General features: G+C 38.9%; 1 protein-coding gene across 4 annotated transcripts in view; it reads left to right on the forward strand.

Annotated features, from left to right (window-relative positions):
- Nucleotides 1-955: 955 nt before the first annotated feature.
- The window catches only part of VCL (vinculin), a 109,745-nt gene continuing 85,492 nt past the window's right edge, over nucleotides 956-25,208 (forward strand). For 2 of the 4 annotated variants that reach the window (XM_028480844.2, XM_024132160.3), the window contains exon 1: nucleotides 956-1,240. In XM_028480844.2, the coding sequence (XP_028336645.1) occupies nucleotides 1,073-1,240 (168 nt within the window). In that variant the 5' untranslated portion in view covers nucleotides 956-1,072. The remainder of the gene's footprint in view (nucleotides 1,241-25,208) is intronic. The other 2 variants (XM_028480845.2, XM_024132161.3) reach the window with 1 other exon arrangement.

Consider the following 25,208-nt stretch of genomic DNA (forward strand, 5'->3'; position numbering starts at 1 on the left):
TAGGCAATTTGGTCTTATCTATCAAAATGTAAAATGTACATAGTTTTGCATTTTCACTTCATTTCTAGGTCCTCGATAAATACACATGTGTACAATACAGAAGCAAGTACAATGATGTTCATGCAGAACTGCTGAAGAGCAAAAAACAGAAACCAACCTAAATGTCCATAACTAGGAAACTGTTCGATTTCAGGTAATGGCGTACCATGCAGCCATTAAAAAGAATGAGGTAGACCTGGACCTGTATTTACCAGGAGTGAGACAACCAGGTGATTTTAAATAAGGGGAAAAAATATCAAGTTCCAGGAAAATGCTTAATCCCATTTACTTTGAAAATATATATGTACAAGATAATGAGTAGATAAAGGTCTAGAAGCCTGAACACCAAACTTTAAACTGTGAATATCTCTGAGCTTGGGAGTGGGTGTGTGTGTGAATGAATGGGACGCTTATGCTTTCTCTGTGCACTTCTGTGTTTGAATGTATTACTGAGAGGAAATGGAAAGTGTATTTTGAGGGCGTCGTGTGAAGGGAAAAGTTGGGGAGCAGGGTGAAGACTTACAGCTCCCTGGTCTCTTCAGACTCCAGCGCCCTCTGAGGTGAGGAGACCCCGCCCCGCTGAGGTGATTCTGCAGAGGGGCGGAGCTCTGCAGAGCCAACACTGGAGGCGGCCCCGGGGGGCGGGGCCCCGACTCCAGCCGCACGCTCCGCTCCCACCATGCCCTTATAAGGAGCGCCCGGCGTTAGGGCTCGGGAATCCGGTCGCAAACCCCGCGGCTCAGCCCCAATCCCAGGCCCCGCCCTTGGGAATGGGGGCGGGGCGGGGCCTTGGCGGCGCGGTTGCGTGGGCGGAGCATATCAAAGCTGGACCAATAGGACTGGAGGCCAGGGTCTGAGCGGCGCTGCCATTGGGCGCGGCGACGAGAGGGGGCGGGGCGCTCGCGAGGCTGGTTACGCTGAGGGAAGCCCGGACTCCGTAGTCGCTGCTTAGAGTCCGTCTCTCCGCGGATTCCCGGCCCCGCCGTTCTCAGATCTCTGTAGCCCGCGGTTCGCCGCCCCGCTCGCCGCCGCGATGCCGGTGTTTCATACGCGCACGATTGAGAGCATTCTGGAGCCGGTGGCGCAGCAGATCTCGCACCTGGTGATCATGCACGAGGAAGGCGAGGTGGACGGCAAAGCCATCCCTGACCTCACCGCGCCTGTGGCCGCCGTGCAGGCGGCCGTCAGTAACCTCGTTCGGGTGAGTGCGCTGGGCCTGGGATGGGGAACGGGGGCGGGAGACGTCCCTGGGGTTCCGGCTCGCCTCGCGGCTCCCCTGCGCTGCCTGTGGCTTTGCCGGTGGGCTCGGGAGCCAGACCGCCTCGGGTTTGAATCCTGACGCCCCCGCGTTGTGACCTTGAGCAAGCCCCCGAGCCTGTATGGGTTTCAGTTTCCTAATCTATAAAATGGGGGCAATCATAATAATGCCTGCCTTGCGGGTTTGTTGTGAAGATTCAGCGAGTTGGTATTTATAAAGTGGCTAGCGCAGCTTATGACCCATAGTAAGCGCTCAATAAATGATAGGCATTAGGATGTCTGATAGCCCCTTTCCCTCAGCAGGCTGTCGCCCCTCCCGTTGACAGCCTTGCTTTCAGCTCCTTTTTAGGCCTCCCCAGTCTGGCCTCTGGGCTGGCGGGCTCCTCTGTTGATTCCCTGACTTTCCTTCCAGGGATTCTTATTTGAGCCACGTTGTTCTCCTTTCTAATACTTCTGCCCCTCACCTTGAAACCCGCCTCACCCACCTCTGAGCCCTCCCCAGAGCTCCCCGCGTCCGGCCCTTCTGTCCACTTGTCTTAGTGGCCTCTCGTCCCTGTCTCCTCCTTTCCCGGGCATTCTACTTATGCTCACACCTCTGGCACTCACAAACACCGGGTGATATCTTTATGCAGTAATTCATGACTACGAATCCCTTTTCCCCTTTCGCTTAACCCTGTTGCCTTTCATCCCGCTCCTCCTCCTCCAACTCCCGTGGAGATTTCCACCTGGCTTTACCTGCTGTCAAACGGCTTCCTCCCACTGGGGCCTTTCCAGACTCGGGGGCCCTCTTCGTCGGCCCCTCCTCCTGGCAGGAAGCAAGATGGAGAGGCCTGTGGAATCTGGGATCTGCGGCCCCTGCCGGAGAAAAGAACGGGGCGTCTCCTCCCCGAGCCACAACTTTCCTAGATGGCGAAGTGGCTCTGCAGACCACTTTAGCCCACAGCTGTGACTAATAACTGAGGTGATTCCTGGAGGAGGCGGAGTCCACTTCTGAAAGGGGAAAAGAGGCGCTGTGACCAGTCTCCTAACACTCTGCTGGCTAATATCACACTTTTCTTTCCCACCCTGGGTGGGTGACTCAGACTGCTGCTGCCCGTGAGGAACAAATTTGGAAAAATTTTATACGGCTTCCCCACTGAGCTTTGTAACTGGTGTCTGCCAGGGTAGTTAGGAGGCTGGTAGGCAACTGTGGGTCTGGGTGGGGCTTGGGTTCCTTATCTGGTTAGAGCACTTTAGCGCACTTCAGCTGCTCAAAGTCTTCCTCAGTCTTCAGGGGCCCAGTTCAGGAGACAGTTCAGGAGACGGGTAACTAGGAGAACGCTACTGACCAAATTCCCCATCTGCCTTCTGTGTAGATTTAGTTAGACTGTATTCAGGAAGAATACTGAATTCATTCAAAATGTCTAGTTCTACACTGTTCTTGTTCTTTTTATAACTAATTTTAATCTAAGACTCCGAAGTACATTCTTATGTAGTGTTGTCTAACATGGCTGCATTCCAGGCATCCATTTCTCAACAAATAGGAAACCATGTAAAGAGACAAGGTAATAGTGTCCCTCCAAGGAGTACTTCAGGAAATGAAATCTTAAAACCACATGTTGCACTTGGAACAGAGCTAGTGTATAGTCTAGGGGCTGATATCTGGTTAGGCTATTTAGAAAAAAGTTATTTATGAGCTTCAATGCATGAATTAATAAGAAGTGAATGTCTGCTATATAGGGAGAATTTTTTTTTTTTTTTTTTTTTTTTTTTTGCGGTACGCAGGCTTCTCACTGTTGTGGCCTCTCCCGTTGCGGGGCACAGACCCCGGACGGGCCAGGCTTCTCACTGTTGTGGCCTCTCCCGTTGCGGAGCACAGGCTCCGGACGGGCAGGCTCAGTGGCCATGGCTCACGGGCCCAGCCGCTCCACGCCATGTGGGATCTTCCCGGACCGGGGCACGAACCCATGTCTCCTGCATCGGCAGGCGGACTCTTAACCACTGCGCCACCAGGGAAGCCCTGTAGGGAGTATTTTAATAAATCAGTGGTTCTTAGGTTGAGATGTGTATCGGAATCACCAGTGGAACTTTTTAGAAATAAAGATGTCCAGCTCCCACCCCAGACTTACTGAGGAGCTCTATAGGGGGTCAGGTCAAGGCCTTTGTGTTTTTGAGAAGCTCCATAGGTGGCTTTGATGTAGTTCCTTAGTTAGGAAACACTAATAGATACTGTGAGACAAATACCAAGAAAATGAGGCCATTGATAAGCTGAAAACAAAATTACATATAATTGCAGACTTCCCAATACATTACAAAACAAGGGACTTGAGATTGGTGGTAGATAGGAGTTAGCAGAGAGAAAGTGGGGAGGGTTGTGTTGATAAGTAGTTAATCATGAACAAAGGTACTTGTGAATAAGTGACTTCCAGATTACAGCAAGTAGATTGTCTTGCTTAGCACAGGAGGCAAGTTGGAGAGAAACTGGAGATGAAATTGGTGCATGCCATATGGGCACTTTAACAGAAGTCCAATAAGACGAACAAAGAGAATAGAAGGGATAGGATGAGGACAGTGTGTGAGGGAGACTGTATAGATTGTGTTCTGGGGAGGCCCAAGGACCTACCCATTGCTTGGAATCCTGGGTGTCAGTTGTGGCCCTGTGTATATGCTGCTGAATATTGTGATGAATCGTGTACATGTATCAAGTTCTCAACTAGATTGTGTCTGGAGAACAGGCCTCGTATGTGCTTCTCAGTTCCTACCCTCAACATTGGCACATGGGATGGCTTGATATTGTTGAAGGAAAGAAGGAACTATGGGAAGGAAGATAAATTAGGAGACTTTTAAAATTGGTTGGTCATGAGGAAAATGAGGGCCTGGACTTTGGGTGTGGCAGGGAAAATGGAGCAGGAATTAGAACCATATTAGAAATACAGTAGAAGAAGAATTAGTAGAGTTTGATAATAGAACTCTCAGGAAAAAAACACATGGTGCTTCTATAAATTAATGAATCTGATTTTTGAACAAATATTCTGGAATTTATACAATTCATGTTTCTTTCAGTTACCTTGGGAGGCTATATCCTTATTCCAGTACTTCTCTTTGGGAATTTCTTACAGATTATTTACATACATATGTCAAATTAATTTGTTTTATTTTGGTCAAGAAAATTTTGTCTGAAGTGGGCATTTCTTAACCCTACTACTTTATGTACCATTCTTGAGTCTAAAGTGACTTTTGGATATTTCCAAAATTAAAATTTACCAGGTGATGATGAAATTCTGAATTGTTAAGCTGTAGTCATCCACTTATCATGTAGGTATTTATTGAGACACCCCCCCTTCTAACATCAAAGCGATAAGTATGATATTGGGCAGAATAAGTATATACTGGATTGAAGGTCCTAAGTGGCCCGGAGGAAGTGAAGTATCATGGAAGTTCAGAGGAAGGTAAGGTTACTCTTCTTGAGCACATGGGGAAGGCTTCATGGAGGAGGTAACCTCTGAGCTGGCCTTAAAGAAGGTGAGATTGGAACTTTTAAAGACATGGTAAGAAAGGCATTACAAGTGGAAAGAATACCTAAAGAAAGGCATAGAATTATTGAGAATCTGAGGACCAAGTTTTGACTTAGGAAATCATTAAGCAAGACTCATTTGGATTTGTAATTTTTCATGTGTATTTGTTAAACAAAAGTAGTCTGGTCACTTTATATATATATATATCATCATCACAATTGAGTCATCACTTTTACTCCACCCTTAGGGAGAGGGTAGGATGGGATTATTTACATGTCCTTTTTTCAACTGAATAAGACCATTTTTTTAAAAACAACTTTGTTGATATATAATTCACATACCATACAATTCACTCATTTAAACACTCAATTCAGTGTTCTGTTTTGTTTTTTTTTAGTATATTTACAGAATTGCACAACATCACTACAGTCTAATTTTAGGACAGTTTTGTTGCCTCAAAAAGAAACTTCCTACCCATTACAGTCACTGATTCTCTCCCATCCCCCAGCACCCCAGCCCTAGGCAACCACCAGTCTGCTTTCTGTCTTTGTGGATTTGCCCTTTCTGGACATTTCATATAAATGGAATCAGAAAATATGTGGCCTTTTGTGTAGGACTTTTCACTTAGCATAATGTTTTCAAGGTTCATCTGTGGTGTAGTATGTGTCAGAAATTCATTCCTTTTTGTTGCTGAATAATATTCCATTGTATAAAATAAGGCCATTTTAAACACAGAGAATGATTCTAACGCAGTAACAAAACAAGGAGGGGGCCTAGGAGAAAGATGGATGGGAAAGGAAAAATAGAGGAGAGGTACAGGTTCCAAGGATGGGATTCAGTCAGCAGTGTGAAAAATTCAGAAGTCTTAGACTCTCTGTCTTTGTAGCATGGTATATAAATTTTTCTTTTTTCCCATTGAAGTGGCCCATAGAAATCTGACAGTCTTTGTGACTATATAGTCGTGCCAGTTTTATTAATGGAGGTTCATACACTTTGCTTTCTCCATTGCATCTGAGGACATGTGTTGTAACTACTCCTGGGGCTCTTGAAGTATTTATTTTGGACGTTTTTGTGGTCTTTACTTTTATGAGCCTCACCCATATATCATACCCTGTTGGGACCAGCTCTGGGACAAATAGCAGCATTGTCTTTAAACTTATAGATGGGAAAGACTGTTCTGCTCTTAAAAAGAAATCAATTTTGTCGTTTATAAATTATCTATATTAACATCTGAAATTATTCCTACTTTAATTTCTTTTGGTTGATGTTGGACTTATTTCAGTTAAAATAAATAACAGTGTTTGGGTGACAGGCCTGTGGGTGATTTTCTTCTTCATATTCTGTATTTTCCAATTTTTAAAATGAATATATAAATTCCTATATTGAGGAAAAAATAAGGTAAATAATAAGAATGTATAATTCTTTATGGTTTATAAAATGCTTTCATATGTATACTCTCATAGCAGTCCTTTAAGGTAGGTATTGCTATAGTCTGAATTTTACAGATGAAGATACTGTAGATCAGGGAAGTTTAGTAACCTGCCCACAGTGGCACAGCTAGTTAGTGGTAGAGCTTGGACTTGAGCTCTGTTTCTCTTACTCTGGACCCTCTGCTCTTTTCACTCCACCATTCTGTGTCCACTTAGAACAAAGTTGTTAAATATCACTGGAAGTTTTCTAGCTTGAATCAGAAGCAATGAGAATGTTGTTAGTCAAAGAGTTTCCATTTGTCCTGGGCTTGGCAAGATTATCGGTTTAAAGGCTGGTTTTGGCATGGCCTGTGTGAAGGGCCTATATTAAAAAAATGATGTGAAGGTAGTGTTCTGTTTCACAGTGACATTCAATTTTGCAGCATTAAAAAAAAAAAAGAATAGATACAGATAACACAAAAGTATGTCTGCCAAACACGTAAAGGCTTTTCTAGTATTTATGGCTGCTTAGCTTGAAGTCTATGAGAACTAAATAGTATTTAAAGTAGGTTTGTAGGATTTCTGTATTTAAATAGTATTTATAGTAGGTTTGTGGATTCTTTGGGGAATCGTGAAGTTTCATTTGAAACACTTTGTCTCTAGATCAAAAGAGATATACAAATAGGACTTAGCATTTACTCATGATCGAGAGAATGGAAGAGTTTTGGAGATTGTATGTTTCTACAACTATGTTTATAATTTTAATGGAGCCCCAATTTAAATATTTATTTATATATATTGACACAGTGGAAAGTTGGGCTTTTCTAAAGCTGTTTTATAAATAGCACTGGTATAACAATGGACAAAATAAAAGTTATTTTATATTTTATGGACAAAATAAAAGTTAGAGTAAAAGCTTTGTGGTATCAACCACAGTATCATAAGTTGACTCCTTCTGCTGTCGTCAGGAGTAAGGGCAGCATTAAGGCAACTGTTTTTATGGAGATGGGACTTATTTGGATTTTAATATTTCTGGTATATTGGTTAAAAAAGGAGTCTGGTTATTTTATATACTTAATTACTGGTCACTTATATATATATATATACATGTATATGTGTGTGTATGTGTATATATAAAATACTTACGTTTTATATGTATCACAGCTGAGGGTCATTATTTTAAAAGCTTTCTGACAACTTCCTGGTCTTTTACTGGCACACCTAGAAAGAGGGTAGGATGGGAATATCTTAATTATCCACAGTCTAAAGTCCATCATAGCATGTATTTTTTTCTCTTGTGACAGTCATCATACTTGGTCAGTGTTTGTCTTCATTGGTTTGTAAGTTTCTCAGTGGCAGGGGCCATGTCTGTTGTGTTTGCTCCTTTCAGTATCAGCCTGGTTATAGGTGTGCAATATAACTTTTTTTTTTTAAAACGAACTAACTATATATATATATGTATATATATATGGCATTCATTTTAAAAAAAATAAATTTATTTATTTTTGGCTGCATCGGGTCTTTGTTGCTGTGGGCGGGCTTTCTCTAGTTGTGTGAGCAGGGGCTACTCTTCGTTGAGGTGTGCAGGCTTCTCATTGCAGTGGCTTCTGTTGTTGCAGAGCACGGGCTCTAGGTGCGCGGGCTTCAGTAGTTGTGGCATGTGGGCTCAGTAGTTGTGGCTTGCAGGCTCAGTAGTTGTGGTGCACGGGCTTAGTTGCTCCACAGTATGTGGGATCTTCCCAGACCAGGGCTCAAACCCGTGTCCCCTGCATTGGCAGGCTGGTTCTTAACCACTGCGCCACCAGGGAAGCCCATCATTCATTTTTTTATGCACAAAATATTGTAATAGGAATTTTTGTGCAGTGACGGTTTTCCATCCCTAGCTTTCAGACATCCGGTATAGCTGAATTTGAACAGTCTCTTTGAATTTATAATGGGCCTTGTCTGAAACAAGTAGAATATATACTAAGAGGGAGGAATGAATGGCTAACTGCCCATTGTTTGAGATAACAAAAGTGTTCAGGCTATTTTGGGTTGTGGTTCTCTGTTTCAGAGTCATTTCAACTATGCAGGCCACTTACTAAATTCATAATGTGAGAATATGTTGCCTCCTATCTGAAAGTGGCATTGGGATTTTGCATTCTTTTTGTCTTTTTAAAACATAACAATTTAGACCAGGTGTTGATATATTATTTGGAACTCTGCTGGTTACAGTGTAGTATCTCACTGAGTCATGAATTCCTCATTAAGAGATCTTTATTTCCTTGAACCATATGGCAGGAGACAAAAGATATCAGAAAGTTGATCTGCTGCTTTTTTGTTTTTTGGCTGATCCAGGCCCAACCTTTTCATTGAACCTTATGTCATGGTCATGACACTGGGGTATACTTTTTACATAATAAACCAGCATTAGAGCAGTATCAAAAGAAGTAGCGGTCCTTAAAGGGCGAACATCAGAGATTAGCTGGTATCCCAGCAAGGTTTCTCTCTAGGATAATGCTCTGTGCTCAGGACTGTTGCTGAAAAAGGACCATTCTATTAGTTTATGTTGCTTTCAGGCCAGTCTGCTCTTAAACCTTCCCATATAGACAGGACTAAAAGAAGAAAACAGATTTCAGCCTTGGCTTTTTTAAGCTCCAACAGCCTTCAGTGCTATGTAGTATAAATACTTCAGAGTGAAATTTAAGGAGTTAAGTTCAAATCTGTAATAAGACTCTGAAACACCGAGAGACAAAAGTTGGTATATGGGAGGAAGGACCTCCCATTGCAGGCTTTCATCTGTCTTTCTGTTCCTTGTACATCGGACCTGTAGAATTCTTACAATATGCATTTGGGTATATTGGGCCACATAGTTTAGTTTGGATAACATAAGGTTTGAGTTATCTAGGCGCCTGCTTCTCTGTTCTTTTCTGTCATTTTCGTATTTGTTCAGTTTCCATTGGGAATGATTATGAGAGGAAGGCTATCTTACCTGTTTCTTCTTAACAATCTGCAAAAAGGTTTGTTAGGGAAGGAAGTTGAAATAAATATATAAGTAGGGGATTTTTGTTAATTTGTATTTTTATCATCGTTAACGTTTTATCTTTAATTTAATACTAAAAATATGTATACTATTAATAATCATTTTTGTCATGCTGAGCTTCGTATAGTCTTTCAAAAAGAACAAAATTTCTCTTGTTACAAAAGTATTACATTTTTAATGTTGAAATTTTAAAAAATCTATCTTTAGTCACAGTCGTCTTCAGTGTTTCTCAGCCTTTTACAGTCTGTTTGAACTTGATTTGTCTTTATGTCTTTTCTCTCTACTCCAAACCAATTTGTCTCCCTAGATATAAATACAAACTTAACTATATATAGATGCACCAGCTCTTATCCCTTTTCACCATTAACACCCTTCCCCATGCAAACCATTTAATTCACTTCTTGCTCAAGAATTAGCAAAGAAGAGTGAGGAAACCCAGTCAGTTACAACAACCCATGACTTTCTCTGTCATGTGCTGTTTAGGGAGGCATGCTGTACTTAGCTAACTGCTCTTTAAGTGTGGAATGAAATAAGTTCAAAATAATGGGCTAGATCCTGAAAGAACTTCTAATCTCAACATCCTTATCAAAGATATGGGGTTTTTACATTGATTAAATCTATTTAAGTATGTGCATTATGTGCAGACAAAGGGATAGAGTATGATAGAGTAATGGATAAAAGGGGACTTGTGTAATTAGACATAGGCAGCTGGGGATTCCTCACCTTCCTCCCAGTCCCTTGGTAAGGCTTTGTAGGTCTTGTGTCCTTGTATGCTGGGTCATCAGTCTTTGGATGATTGAGTTGATTGTGTGTTTTTTTTTTTCCCCTCCTTCCTTACTCCCCTAGGGTGTCTCCCTTTAAGACTGTTGGTTTCTGGAGGACAAGGACTGGGTTATATTCTTCTTGATATTCCTGGTGCTGTGCTTATCCCAGTCTCTTGCTCATGGTATTCCTTTAATAAGTGTGAATAAGTGTGTTGTGCCTTGATACTCTCTATACTTGCTAGTCATTCTAGGCTCATTCATGATGAAGATAGCTCACTATCTCTTGCCTCCATTGGATGGCTTGGTGACTCTTCTTCTGGGCTCAAATGTTGCTATATGCAGATGCCTGCATAATCACAAAAATAAACAAAGGTTCATAAATATTATATTGTGTTGGTTACATATTGGAACTTTAGTTTCCAAAAAATGCCGTCACTTCTATGAGAAGGCAGCTCATTGGATGGGTACGAGTGTGTGATGTGTGTATGTATAGAGGATGAGAGGTAGTGAATCTTAGAACTAAAAATGTTTTACAAATATCGTTAAGTTGCAGAAAATAGAGTCTTTGGCCCTTAGAGAATTTCCCACTGATAAGATTTCCAGTTGGATGACTTTTAAGGGGAAAGTGGCTGAATTTCATTGCAGTTGGCCACAATCCAAGCCAAAGTCATTCCTTCTTTTTGAAATAAGCTTAACTTATTCCCACAAGTAGGCTTTCTGTGAAGAAAGAAAAATGGTATATTTGTTCTTAGAGTTGAAAGTTGAGGGACCAGCTATCAACTTATCTAGCTTCCCTATATTTCCAACCTTCTCTTTGTCCCCACCCCATCCCTGGAGAACTGGCTCATCTTTTATCTGTAAGGTGGACAACATGTTTTTATTCATTTAATTCAAGTAGATAGGATATATAAATGTGCTAGTAAATCTCTAGTAACACTTAAATTTCTTATTCTGTGGCTTTTCCCCCCAAACCACCAAAATTAGTTATGACTCTAGCTGTGCACATTGCCTGGTGTTCTGAATAATAGTAGGGTATATAAGACACAGTCTGTGGCCTCAGGTTGTTAAAATACGGATGAAATTTATGATCTTATAAAAGATTTAGCTTATCTACATCTTCTCCATCCATGAAATTGTTGCAGAATTTAAATTATTTACTTTAAAGGGTTGTACGCTAGTACTGTAACTACAGTTTTGATTCCTTGGAGCCATGAAGAAAATGTGAATGGGCCAGCAGCAGAATAAGCAGGTGGTGGGCCCCCTAGTTAGGAAAAGACCGCTGAGCATCGGCTTCAGCTGCCCTCTTCTTGATTATTGTTTTCCTTACTGTTCTTTTCACAGTTGTAAGTAATTATTTGTGTGATTATTACTTCTTGAACATCTTTCCCCCACTAGAGCCCCAGGGGCAAATATTGGCTCTGCCGTGTTTGCTCTTGATTTTCAGCACCCATCAAAGTGCTTGGCACATAGTAGAGTCTTGAGGAATAATTGTTGAACAAACAAGCGGGAAGGCCGTTTGCTGCTTCCGTACCCCAAACTGTTTTATGCTTCTTTGGAAAAATGTATATCATGCTGTGGGTGAATCTTGGTGAAATTTAACTGCGATTAGGAAAGCAGCAGTAAATCATTGCTTAGCACAGGGTGTTGCATGCAGTAGGATCATCCAATTCATGTTTCCTGAATGAATAAATTCCAGGCATAGAGTCCTGGAGTGCAGATGGGGATAATCCTGCCCAACATAGGATTATGCAGGATATTTAAGTTTAAAGAAATATAGAACATGGGTTTGGGATTCTCTATTAGCTTTGATGCTTTGCAAATGAACAGAATAGCCAACTTTGGCAAAGTGCATCTGGTATGAGTTAGCAAATACCAAAGTCAGACTTTAGATATAGATATAAGATAAATCACCTATAGTATAATGGTTAAGTGTAAAGACTCTAGAGCTGAACTCCTGAGGTTTAAATCCTACCACTGACTGACACCTGCAAAGTATGTAACATTGGAGAAAGTATTTAATTTCTGTTTCTCATAGTCCTCATCTGTAAAACAAAGCTAATCATAGTATCTGACTTGTGAAGATTATTGTGAAGATTAACGAGTTTGTAAAAATGTTTAGAACTATGCCTGACACATAGTTAAAGATTTCAGTGAGTGTTAGATATATTAATATATTTTTATAAAGATTTCAGTGAGTGTTAGACATATTAATATATTTTTCCATGATTTTTAAGTCATATTTTAAATGTTAGTCTAATGAAAAAGCAGTGTTGATTTTTTTTTTTTTAATGTCTAAGTATAACTTCTAACTTTTACTCAACAAGGCAAAGTGCCAGTGAAAGCTTTCAGTAGAATTCCATATGTTGTGAATATACAGTTTTATCAACTGTGGGGAAAATATCATTCACAGTTTAGGTGCCTAAGCCTTTGATTGCGAGTTTCCCATGAAAAATTCAGACATCTGAATTTATGATTGATATCTCCTTTGTTTGCAGCAATAGTGAGAGTAAAATTGTATCTCTCCCCTCCTCCACCCCAGTTTAGAAGCAAAAATTGGGACTTAGGATTTGGGATTTATCCCAAACATTCATTGTCTTATTTTCTAAAAAAGAAAAAACTGAAGGGGTAGTCACTAAAGTAAATGGAATTGGCCCTTCCAGGTAGAGTTAAAAAGTACAATGCATTGTGAAATAGAATTTATCTTGTTCTGGAACAGCCAAATTAATTTAACAAATATTTAATGATTACATATTATGCTGGATACTGGAAGAGGTTAGTATCTCTAGCCTGAAAGGAGGGATAGAATCTCTTTCAGATGTCCTATTGATATAGGAGTAATAGAGTTGAATGTAAAGGTCAGGGGACCTTAACTACTAGTTTGGAAGGTATACCTGTTATTTCTAGTCTTTCAGTGGTTTTCTGGAAAATTTTTAACATGCATATTTAACTTCAAAGTCTTAAATTAATTGGCATCTTTACTTTCTACTTGAATAAAATGGTAAAATACTTGTAATTCCACTGTCCCCTTATATATGGTTGTCTAAGATTTTGTTTCTCTCTTGATTTTTTTTCACCCCACAAATTAGACACTGTTGTATTATACAGTTGCTTTTTTCCCCATTTACCTATATGTTTACCACTTTTTTTGAGATATAAGAGAAACAATGAACAGACCTCCATTCTTCCTGAAGTCTGTCCTACACTAATATCTTTAGGTGGGTCTTTGGGCAGTACACACTCTAAGTTTCATTTGTCTGAAAATATCTTTTATTTTGCCATCTTTTCTGAAAGATAATTTCATTGGATATACAAAACTGGGCTAATAGTAATTTTTTCCCAGCGCTTTGAAAATATTATTCCAGTGTTTTCTGCATTCAAATCTGCCATCAGTCTAATTGTTATTTTCCTCTAAATAATGATTTTTTTCTCACTGGGGCTTTTAAGATCTTATTTATCTTTCTTGGGATTTTTTGGGCTCCCTGATTTTGAGGGCTGATTTCTTTTATCAGTCGTAGAAAATTCTTAGCCATTATCTCTTGGAATTTTCTCCTCTTCCTTCATTTTATTCTCACCCTTTTGAAGTGTAATTAGAAAAATATTGGACTTTCTCTATCCTCTGTATCTCTGAACAGTTTATATTTTCCATATGGTTATTTTTTCAGGTCTTCCAATTTGCTAATTCTCATGCACCTGGGTCTAATATGCCATTTAATTCAGACACTGAGTTTTTAATTTAAATGGCAGTATTTTTTACTTCTAGAATCGTATCTTTTTCAAAATTTTTTGTCGGTATTGTAGTCTCTTGCTCTTTCATCATACTTTTTAAAAAAGATTGCTTTTTATTCTCTCTTTTATTTTCTTATTTAATGAAAAACATCTTGGAATGTAAGGAACTACAAGAGCTTAATACTAGGATGAAAGTAGAAAGGCACTTTAAAAAAAAATAAATTTATTTATTTATTTTTGGCTGCGTTGGGTCTTCATTGCTGCGCGTGGGCTTTCTCTAGTTGCGGCAAGTGGGGGCTGCTCTTCGTTGCGGTGTGTGGGCTTCTCATTCGGTGGCTTCTCTTGTTGCAGAGCACAGGCTCTAGGCGCCCAGGCTTCAGTAGTTGTGGCACGTAGGCTCAGTAGTTGTGGCTTGTGGGCTCTAGAGCACAGGCTCAGTAGTTGTGGCACACAGGCTTAGCTGCTCTGCGGCATGTGGGATCTTCCCAGACCAGGGCTCGAACCCGTGTTCCCTGCATTGGCAGGTGGATTCTTAACCACTGCACCACCAGGGAAGTCCCTAGAAAGGCACTTTTAAAATCTGATGAAATGCCAGGATAACATTACGGTCTTGAGATTGTAGAAGTCGCTGATTCTTTCATTTTTAAAAGTTTTTTATTGCAGTAAAATATATGTAACATAAAATTTACTGTATTAACTTTTTTTTAAGTATACAGTTCTGTGGCATTAAGTATATTCACATTTTTGTATAGCCATCACCACCATCTCAAGAACCTTGTATTTTCTCCATTTGAAACTCTGTATGCATTAAACCCTAACTTCCTATTTCTCCCTCCTTTGGGTCCTTGGCAACTGCTATTCCGCTCTCCATCCCTATTAATTTGACTTCTCTAGGTACCTTGTATAAGTAGAATCATACAGTATTGTTCTTTTGTGAGTGGTGTGTTTCACTTAGCATAATGTCTTCAGATTTCATCCATGTTGTAGCATGTCAGAATTTCCTTCCTTTTTTAGGCTGAATAATATTCCATTGTATGTGTATATCACATTTTGCTTATCCATTCATCTGTTGATAGACACTTGGGTTGCTCCCAGCTTTTGGCTAAGGTGAGTAATGCTGCCATTTCATCATACTTTTAATGCCTTCTGAGGTCTGGACTCTGTCCCTGAAGGGGTATAAGCTTCTGATGGACTCATGGATGATTGTGAGCCCAGCTTCTAATGCCAGGGAGCAAATGTGTAATCAAAGTCCAAAGGCCCTTTTGAAGAATAAGTTGGGAAGATAGGAGGGGGAGTTCATTCTGTCTTAGAGAGGCAGTGTTTGAAGCATGAGGGAGTTTGCCAGCCAGAGAAAAACTGGAAAGCCTTCTGAGCAGAGAGAATGAAACGATAGAAAGGTGTGAATGTACAATAGGGAGTGGGGAAGCTTTAGTGATGACACTATTTAGGTAGATTGTGCTAGTTTGTAAAGGGACTTACATGCCATATTAATCACTAAACAAACAAACAAAACCTTCAATTTTTGAATAAGTGAAAAATTTACCTGGTTCAAAATTTAAAAAGTACAGCAAGGTATATAGTGAATAGTCTCCCTCTCACCCTTGAACTCCAGCCACCTGGTTTCCCTCCTCATAGGAAACTAATGGACAAAGGAAACCAAATGTCTTGGGTGTGTTTCTAGAGATAGTTATGCATATTTAGGCAATATGTATTCCTCTTTTATACAAAAGATGACATGTTATGCTGTTGTGTTCCTTGATTTTTTTTTCCCTTAACATATTTGGGAGAACATTTCTTATCAGTTTGTATAGAGCTTTCTCTTCTTTTTTATTTTATTTTATATTTATTTATTTTTAATTTTTGGCTGTGCTGCATGGCATGTGGGATCTTAGTTCCCTGACCAGGGATCAAACCTGCACCCCCTGCAGTGGAAGTGCAGAGTTCTAACCACTAGACCACCAGGGAAGTCCCATCTTTTTTTTTAAATTGAAGTATAGTTGACATACAATATTATATGTTATAGGTGTATAATAGAGGGATTCACAATTTTTAAAGGTTATAGTCCATTTATAGTTATTATAAAATATTGGCTATATTCCCTGTGCTGTATTACAGTATATCCTTGTAGCTTATTATATACAAGCTTTCTCTTCTTTTGATAGTTACATATTATAATCCATTGGTGGTTGTAACAATTTATTTAACTAGACCCTTGTGGAAGGACCTAACGTTACTTATGATCTTTTACTAATTCAGACAGTGTGGCAATGAATGACATAGATATGTCATTTTATGCATGTGCAAGTACATTTATAGGATAATTTCTAGAAGGGGAACATTCTAAGCACTGGATGTCAGGCAATGGGGGGATTTTAAGCTGAGGTATAACGTGGATAGCTTTGGGTTTTGGTAAGATATCCCTGATAGTGGCGAGGAGATAGATAGGCAAGTGAGACACAGGAGCTGGAGAGCCATCCATCTAAGATGGTAAAGGTTGCCTCAAGCAGTGGGAAGAAGGCAGATAAAGAGGGGCCAAATTCTAGAGACAGCCTCTTTATTACTTAATTTACATTTGGATTTATAGTATTCTCAATGTCAAAAATACATCAGTAAAACAAATTATTTTATTTATTTTATGTGGTTATTACTCCCATTTTACAGGTGGGGTAACTAAGGCTCATAGAGCCTTGAGCTAGTAAGTGGCAGGACCAGAGCTTAAGTATTTTAATTATACAAATGAGATCACTTTGAAATGCAGGACAGAAAACCTAGAGTCCTTATCAAATTTAAAAGAAGTCAACAACGATTTTATTGACACAAGTTATACCCATACCTTTTTGTTCTCATGTGGACACAAGAAAAATCTTGGAAAAAGACAAAGAAAAGATCAAATTGAAATTGGGAGCTCAAAGGAACGTCTGTAAGGGAAGGGCTATACTTACCCTTGAACTCAGGTATGCCAGTGGTTTTTAATCATTCCAATGTATATTCTGAGCTGGCATGGAAAGATATCTATGCTAAGATGTTATGCAAAAAACAGGAGGTGGATATGTTTAGAATAATCCCATTTTGTATTATTTTATATGTGAAAGAGCATATACTAAAATGTGGTGGGATTGAGTGGTGGGGTTTCAGGTTAAAATTTTTTGTTTTTCTTACCATAATTCATGTTTGTCTCCTAACAATAAACGTGTACCACTTTTGAGGTAAAAAAATAAGTCCAGTGTTTTCCCATGTCTTTTTATTGTTATTATTTGCGCTATTCTCACTGCCTGGAATTATTCTTCCTGTCGTGTTAAAATGGGCCCAGTGTTGATGTCACTTTCTCTGTGAAGCTCTGTCCAGGCTGCTTAGTTGAAATTAATGTCTCCTTTTGCTGTGTTTCTGTGAGACTTGACTGTGTTTCCTATCAAATTTTACCATGAGTTAGAGCTACTGTGTGCACCTCTGTTTGCACCCCTTCTTGCTCCAGCCCCACTCAGCTTCCAAATTTGAGTTCTAGAAAGCATGTAGTGCTTCCATCGAGTTGGATTACTCACATTTGATAGATACTTGAATGTTAAATTGGTTGTATTTGCAGCAGTGCAGTTTTTTCCTCTGTCAGAGCAAGGAAAGATAGATATAAATTCTGAGTCACGGTCAGCAGGGTGATTTTAAAATTCTCAAGGCAATGATATATCTAGGTACACTGGATGAATACTCTTTCCTAATTTGTGAAGGCTGCTGAAAATTCTCTGGAGTAAAAGGAGCCATAAATAAATAAACGTTATCTCTAAAACTGCCATATCTATTGCATCTCTAAAACCAAAACATGAAGGCTACATTTTACCTGATATATACCCAAGAACTCTTATCTTGGAACTGGAAATTCCAACTTGGGCTGTTTGTTTGAAAGCTTCCACAAAAAGGCAAATTCCTCAGTCTGCTGCAGTCATATACTCTACTGAAGGCACTGAGGAATGGCAATGCAAAAATCATCTTTCCCCCGCCCCCCATCTTGTCTGGAAATTAACCTCTTTTATTACGTTCATGAAATAAACCTTTTCCTCATCTTTTTTTCAAGCAGTATTTTGTTGATTCTTCCATATCTTTTTTTTTCTCCTTTCTCAAAGCTACCAGCCTAGATTAGGCTTTAATATTTTCAGTTCTTGATAGTTATCTACTGATCTCTCATTCCCATCCATTATTGCCACGTAAAGCTTCTAATACAACTCTGATCTCAACACTTTCTTCCCAGAAATTGGCACCTCCTCCCATTGTTTTCTAAATTAAATTCCTTTTTCTAGCTCTTTTTAAAAATTGAATATATTTGCTATAATATTGTTAAAATTTAAGGTATACAATGTTTCTTTGATACATTTATGTATTGCAATATGATTGCTGTTGTGATATTTATCACATTATATAATTATAGTACAATATTGTCTATCTTATTTAGCTCTTGAGGGCTATTGCACGCTAGCCCTTTCTGTTCTTATTTCTCTGTGGAGTGGAGAAACCAGCCTACAGCCTGTGGGCCAAATTTTGTATTGCCCAGGAGCTAAGAATAGTGTTTACATTTTCAAGTATTTGAAAAAAGTCAAGAGAAGAATAATGTTTTGCTGCACATGAAATTATATAAAATTAAAATTTTAATATCCATAATAAAGCGGTATTGGAACACAGCCATGCCCATTCATTTACATATTTTCTGTGACTGCTTTCACACTACAGTAGTGTTGAGAAGTTGTGGCAGAGACCATATGACCCACAAAGCCTAAACTATTTACTCTCTGGCCCTTTATGGAAAAAATTGCTAACCCTCAATCTAGAGTCATAGAGTTATAAAGTTGGAAATAAGATCTCAGAGATCTTCTGATCCAACTCTCTCGTTTTAAAAATGAGAAAATGTATTCTCAGATGCAATCAACAATATGTCTAAGGCAGGTACCTTTGGCGGTGGAAAAGCCAAAATCAGAATTCATTGCTGGTCCTGCTCCACCATATTGCCCCTCCCATGAAGCCTGTACTAGCCCAGTAGGACTGCTGGCTGTTTCATGAACAAACTCCAGGTTGTCTCACCTCTGCCTCTATGTACATGCTGCATTTCCTTCCATCTAAGATGCCTTCTTCCCTCCAGAAATTTTATCTATGCCTTAAGGCTCAGCTCAAATACTGAAATCTGCCCTTATCTCAGCAACTGGTTGAGCTCTCTGTCCACGTGCCCCCGGTAGTGCTAAGTTCTATCTCCCCGTTATTACTCACCAGAGTCATTTATGTTCTGATGCTATTCCAGGCCATAAACTTCCCAACTGTGCATCTTTATGTCACCTGAGGAAGTATCACCTGCACATTGCCTTACACACAGAATTCTTAGAACATAATTTAAAGAATGAACCAATCTAAAAATGTAAGGATACCAGAGACACCTTCAAGATCTCTGGTTTACTTCTCTTCTATTAAAAAAGAAAGAGAAAGACTATAACACCACTGAGTAATATTTTTTGATGGGATCAGCTATATAGAAGAATTCGTAGGGAGTTTACTTACACCATGTCCACCTAGCAATTGATGAAGTTTATACACCCTGGAGAGAGAACTTGGATTTGTCCAAAGGAGGATTACCTAATTGTGTGATGATTATTTAAGCCTTTAGTATATTTGTTGATTACTAGGCTTATAGAAACTACCTGCTAAGGTAGGAATTCACACAAATTCAACAATGAAAACCTTCCACATTCTCTGTCAATCTCCAGGGATTCTCTACTGTTATACCTTCAACAAATACAAATATAATTTAGTGTGACTACATATGGGCTGAACACAGACTTAATTCTAAACATGCTGAAAAGTGAAGTAAGAGAACAGCTACAGCACATCCAGACAAAACTGGCTAAGATGTACAGACAGAAAAAAGCTATCAACCATCCCCAGCGATACTAGTCATGTTTGTGCCTTTTGCAGATTGCATTTCATCACCAACTCTCAGTTTGGGATGGTTTCTATCTATGAACTAAATATAGACTTGTATTGTTCTGTGATGAACCATTACTAGTGAACTTGATATTTAGTAAGGACTGAAGATAAAAGGAATGTAATTTAGTGTTTAGGTGCATTGCCAGCATTGTCTTTACTTTCCTTAAAACAATAACAACAACAAAACAAAGCCACCCCCCCAAATAAAAAAATTGATGAATGGGCTCTTATTATGCTGTAATTCTCTCAGTTCTAATTCTATTTCTTCCTTCTGCCCAACTGGGAATAAGTTATCTAAGATGGTAGAGCCAGAACTTACTAAAGGTTTAGTTGTCTGTGGCAACTGTTGAACATCTAGGCTGCATCATTGATAGTTTGTATTAGGAAGCAAGTGAAACAAAAGGAAATCAACTTTAATATTCCTGTAAAAGTCTTTCTGTTGGTTTGACAGAGGCTATGTCTAATTTGTTAATGTTATATGAAGAATGGTGATGAAATGCAATCTGCAAAAGGCACAAACATGACTAGTATCGCTGGGGATGGTTGATAGCTTTTTTCTGTCTGTACATCTTAGCCAGTTTTGTCTGGATGTGCTGTAGCTGTTCTCTTACTTCACTTTTCAGCATGTTTAGAATTAAGTCTGTGTTCAGCCCATATGTAGTCACACTAAATTATATTTGTATTTGTTGAGAAGAAAAAGTAAAAACATTAAAAAGAAAAGCCTAAAGGTAAAACTTTGGGGATTTTCTAGGTACCATAAAACAGGAGTTTTTCCTATGAGCATTATAATTGGCATCCTTAACCATTTGACACATTGATATTACAAAACATTGAATTTCCAGTTCTGGCTGCTTGTAAGAAGTGTGTTTGTAGCTTGGGCTAAGAAATAGAGTAATTTTACTTATGGCCCTAATTTAATGGATCAGAGTGTCTATTACAGCTTAGAGCCAAATTCAGTTACTATACTGTAAAAGTGAGTCTGAATAATCTCCATTTACCAAGCAGGATGGTTCCCAAAAGAAGTAACAATACTTACTTTTGCCATTGGGTTACCATTTCAAGTTTTGACCACACCTATTAAAAAAAAAAAAAAAGGTTGCATTGTTAGTCCTGGTTCAATTTTGAAAGCTAGTTGCAGCCAGGTTGACTCAGTTGATCATCTCTAAGCAAATAACAGTTAAGGAGCTTAAGCAGCTGAACCCCTAGTGAGCCTGACCCATGTTGTTGTGGAAACCTTCCAGCTTCTGGGAAGGAAAATCAAACAATTGGACATCAGTAGTTTAAACTGCATCTTGATGGTTTATATTTTCCCGTTGTGAGCTTGAAGTTTTTATATTTGCCTGGTTGTGAGCTTGACGTTTTCTTATCCTTCTTGCCATCGGAAAGTTCCAAAGAATTGTAAAATCATGCAGTATTACAGCAGAAAATTTTAGGCATCATTAAATTTGTTTTCCTCATTTTTGAAAAACAGTATAGTGGCTTAAGATTAGAGCATGGATATGCTGAAGTCAGCACCACTATCTGAGTGATTTTAGGCAAATCAGTTAACCTCTCTGTGCCTCTGTTCTTCATCTGTAAAATGAGATAGCAGTGGTACCTCCCTCATAGAGTTGCTAAAAGGATTTAATGAGGTAATAAGGGGGCTCCTGACTTATAGCATGTGTCAATTAAAAAAATTTTTTTTTTCTTTTAAAGGACAAATTGGAAGTCACAAATGAGTACCGCAATGGCAGAGGGAAAGAAAACATGACTAATGTTTATTTAGCACTGTTATCTTTCAGGCCGTGGAAGATGCGTATGTATTAGGTGATTAACGTGTGTATTACTATATCCTTTAGCCATGAGAGACATTTTACTTTTTCCATTTTACTGATGAGGAGACTGAGGCTTAAAGAGATTGTTGCTTGCCCCAGGACACAGAACTAGTAATAACAGAGTGAGGTAAGATTCATTCCAAAGCCCCAGTTCTTTTCCCACCACTCTATGTTACCTTCCAGGATGGGCCTTCCGTCTCAGTTTTCCAAACATAAAAATGGGCGATGTTTCAAAATTCATTTACAAATCGGTTTGGAGTTATTTTTCCATATGGACAGTGTTACAGACGATATGTTATATACCCAGGCTTATCTGCAAAAGCTGCAATGTAATTGAAATCCTTCACATTTGTGAACTAAATCTGTTAAGAAAAAAATGCATTTGCTAAAAAAAAGTACATCTAGCTATTAAAGTAGAAAAACAAGAAAAATAAGAGTGTATTTTAAGTTCTGTGGAATGTTTGAGAAAAGCAGATTTGGTTAGAGGGCAGTGAGGAAGATACAGACTGTTTTGATGCTGATGGGGCCTCTGGGATACTTAAGGGACTAAACATTTATATAGCACAGAGACATCCTGCATTTGATAACACCTTAATAGTGTACAAACACATTCGTATGCATTATTTCCTTATAATCATGTATGAGACAGGACAGATGGTAGAGTTGCCCTAATTTCTCTTAGCAATATTTAGCTTTCTTTTTTTTTTTAAGCTTTTAATCCATGATTTTTGTTTAATGGCCTGTGGGAGCCCAGCTAGTCACCTTAATAGAGCCATAGAGGATTAGTTTATAGGTATGTTGAAGAAATAATGAAAATAAGAGAATGGAAGATCTTTCCGAGTTAATTGTGGGAGAAAGTGGGTGATGGGGAGAAGTTTCCTGTGCTGATGATTTGCTTGCTTGTTAAATTGGTGGCCACGCAGAGCACAGGTGTCTGTGGTTGTGTCTACAGAAGAATCCTGAGTTGAGGGAGAGAATAAAGTATTTGCAAATTGGAAGCCTGCCCACAGTATCTTCATAAATAGGGATCTGGTGAGTAGGGCTTCTCTGCTAACATTTATCTAGCCTTAACTGATACACTCAATCTCATGTTGTGTTAGAATAAGCAGCTGCTGCCAAGGCAGCTTAACACTAGTTGTAAGGAAAGTATGTTGCATCAAATGAGCTTGCTTGACATTAGAACTTGCCACCCATGTAGTTCACCTGCTCTTTAACCCGTTTGATTGTGTTCTTATTGATGCACATTTAAGTTTTTGGCAGTTGGTCAAAATTTGAACCTTTTAGGCACTGGTGGTGTCTCACTTTATAGATTGTTGTGTACCAAGAATATTGTTGGTACATTTTAGAAATTTAGCGTATATTTTTCTGATTATGAAGGCATTGCATACTCATTTTTTAAAAAATCTGAAAAGTTGGAGAAGGATTAAGAAGAAAACAAAAATCATCTGAAGGTCTACTCTCCATGTTGTAATTCCTTCCAGTCTTTTTTTTTTTTTTGATGTGGCTATATATTGGGGAGAGAGTGGGATGTTTCATTATTAGTGAGATAGCTGAGGCATAAGTAAAATTTTACATGACACTCATGATATTGCAGAGCTTGCCTCCTGTACTGTGCTAATTAAGAACGGAATCTTTTTGCTAAATCAGGTGGCACAAATTCAAATACCTGCAGGGTCAAATAGTGAATCAGGTGGGTTATAGGGCACCAGGGAGTGGTAGGGACTGTGGTAAATTGAAAAATGCAGGCCCTGATTGAAGAAAACTGCTATCTTCAGCTTATTGTTGCCATATGGAAACAGGGCCTAGTGTTACCAGATCTTCCTGATAGTCAATAAAATCTGGAAATCTCTATTTCTTTCAATGTGAAATTTCCCATTTAAAAAGAATACTGAGCAGGTTAAACAAAATAGGTCTGTGGGTTGCATTTGCCCCATACACTCCCATTTTGTCATTCCTGACGTAAATACTTCTCAGTCTTTCTCATAGCTCTCACAAGAGGAGCACTTTTAGAAAGTATTTAGAGACGAGCTGGATAAGGATTTTCTAAGAGTGGCTTCAGGAACTTTTCACTGTGTAGACACTGAGAGGGTTGCCTAGTACCAGAGTGAAAAACTCAAATACTCACAGGGACCAGGCAGTGACATAAACAAGTGAAATGGTCTGGATGTTAAGATTTCAGGGAGTGATGCAGAAAGTATATTCCCCATATGGAACATTTGGGTTCCTGCACATTGTTTCCTTACTGGAATGCAGATCTCATATGGCCAAATCTTTTGATATTTCAAGAGATGTCAGAAATTTGAATCGTTGTGAAGTTTTTTGTTTTTGTTTTTAAAAAGGACCAAACAAAAATCACCCTTGGCCCAAATTCTGCACAGAGGCCACTAGTTTGCAACTCCTGGCCTAGGTCACCTAAGTATATCCTACAAATTCTAATTCTGCCATAGGTTAGTAGGTGTTAGAAAAGAAATAATTCTTGGTCAAATGAATTTGGAAAATAATGGATTAAACAAAATTAAACCGATTTCTTGTCTGAAGGTTATCTTAGATCCTTAAATATATTAATATGCCTTGTAAATTCCTAAGAAGAACATATAGCCCATAGACTCTACAGTTATAGTTATCTCCGTATCTCCGCTTATTTCTCCCACTACCCCCTTTGCCTCTTGAGGAAGAGGTGGCTTTCTTTCTGGTAAAAGCTGGTCTCTCTACCTACTCTTCAGATTCTATCCCTGCCTCTTCAGAGACCTTGCTTCATAATCAGGGTCTTGTTTCCTGCCTCCTTTCTTTCACCCTATCAACATGCTTAATTTTCTCCTATTTAAACAAAATAATAACCCTTTCCTTACACCATACACAAAAATTAACACCAAACAGATCATGGACCTAAATGTAAGAGCTAAAAGTATAGAATTTTTAAAAAACAAAGGAATAAATCTTCGTGACCTTGGTTAGGCAAAACCTAAGATACTGTATCAAAAGCACAAGCAACAAAAGAAAAAAATAGATAAATTGAACTTCATCAAAATTAAAAACTTTTGTGCTGCAAAACGCACTATCAAGAAAACAAAAAGAAAACTCACAGACTGGGAGAAAGTATTTGCAAAAGACACATCACCTAATTAAAATATGAGTAAATGGTTTATTTATTTATTTATTGGCTGCACGCTTGGCTTGTGGGATCTTAGTTGCCCTCCCTTAGCAGTGAAAGCGCAGAGTCCTAATCACTGGAGCGCCAGGGAATTCCCCTGAGTTAAGGGTTTAAATAGACATTTTTCCAAAGAAGATATACATATAGTCAATAAGCACATATAAAGATATTCAACATGATTAGCCATTAGGAACATGCAAATCAAAACCACAGTGAGACAGCACTGCACTAGAATCATTATAGTAATAAGAAAGGCAGATAATAACAAGTATTGCCAAGGATGTGGAGAAATTTGAACCCTCATACACTGCCTGTTGGAATGTTAAATGGTACAGCCTCTTTGGAAAACAGTCTAGCTGTTTGTCAGGTGGTTAAACATAGAGTTATCATATGATCCAGCAATTCTACATCTAGGTATATGCTCAAGAGAAATGAAATCATATGTCTACCCAAAAACATTTACACTAATGTTCATAGTAGCATTATTCAAAATAGCTAAAAAGTGGAAATAATCCAGTTGTTCATCAGCTGATGAATGATAAACAAAATGTGGTATAACCATACAGTGGCACATTTG

The sequence above is a fragment of the Physeter macrocephalus genome, chromosome 20 (genome assembly GCF_002837175.3).
Source record: "Physeter macrocephalus isolate SW-GA chromosome 20, ASM283717v5, whole genome shotgun sequence".
Taxonomy (NCBI): domain Eukaryota; kingdom Metazoa; phylum Chordata; class Mammalia; order Artiodactyla; family Physeteridae; genus Physeter; species Physeter macrocephalus.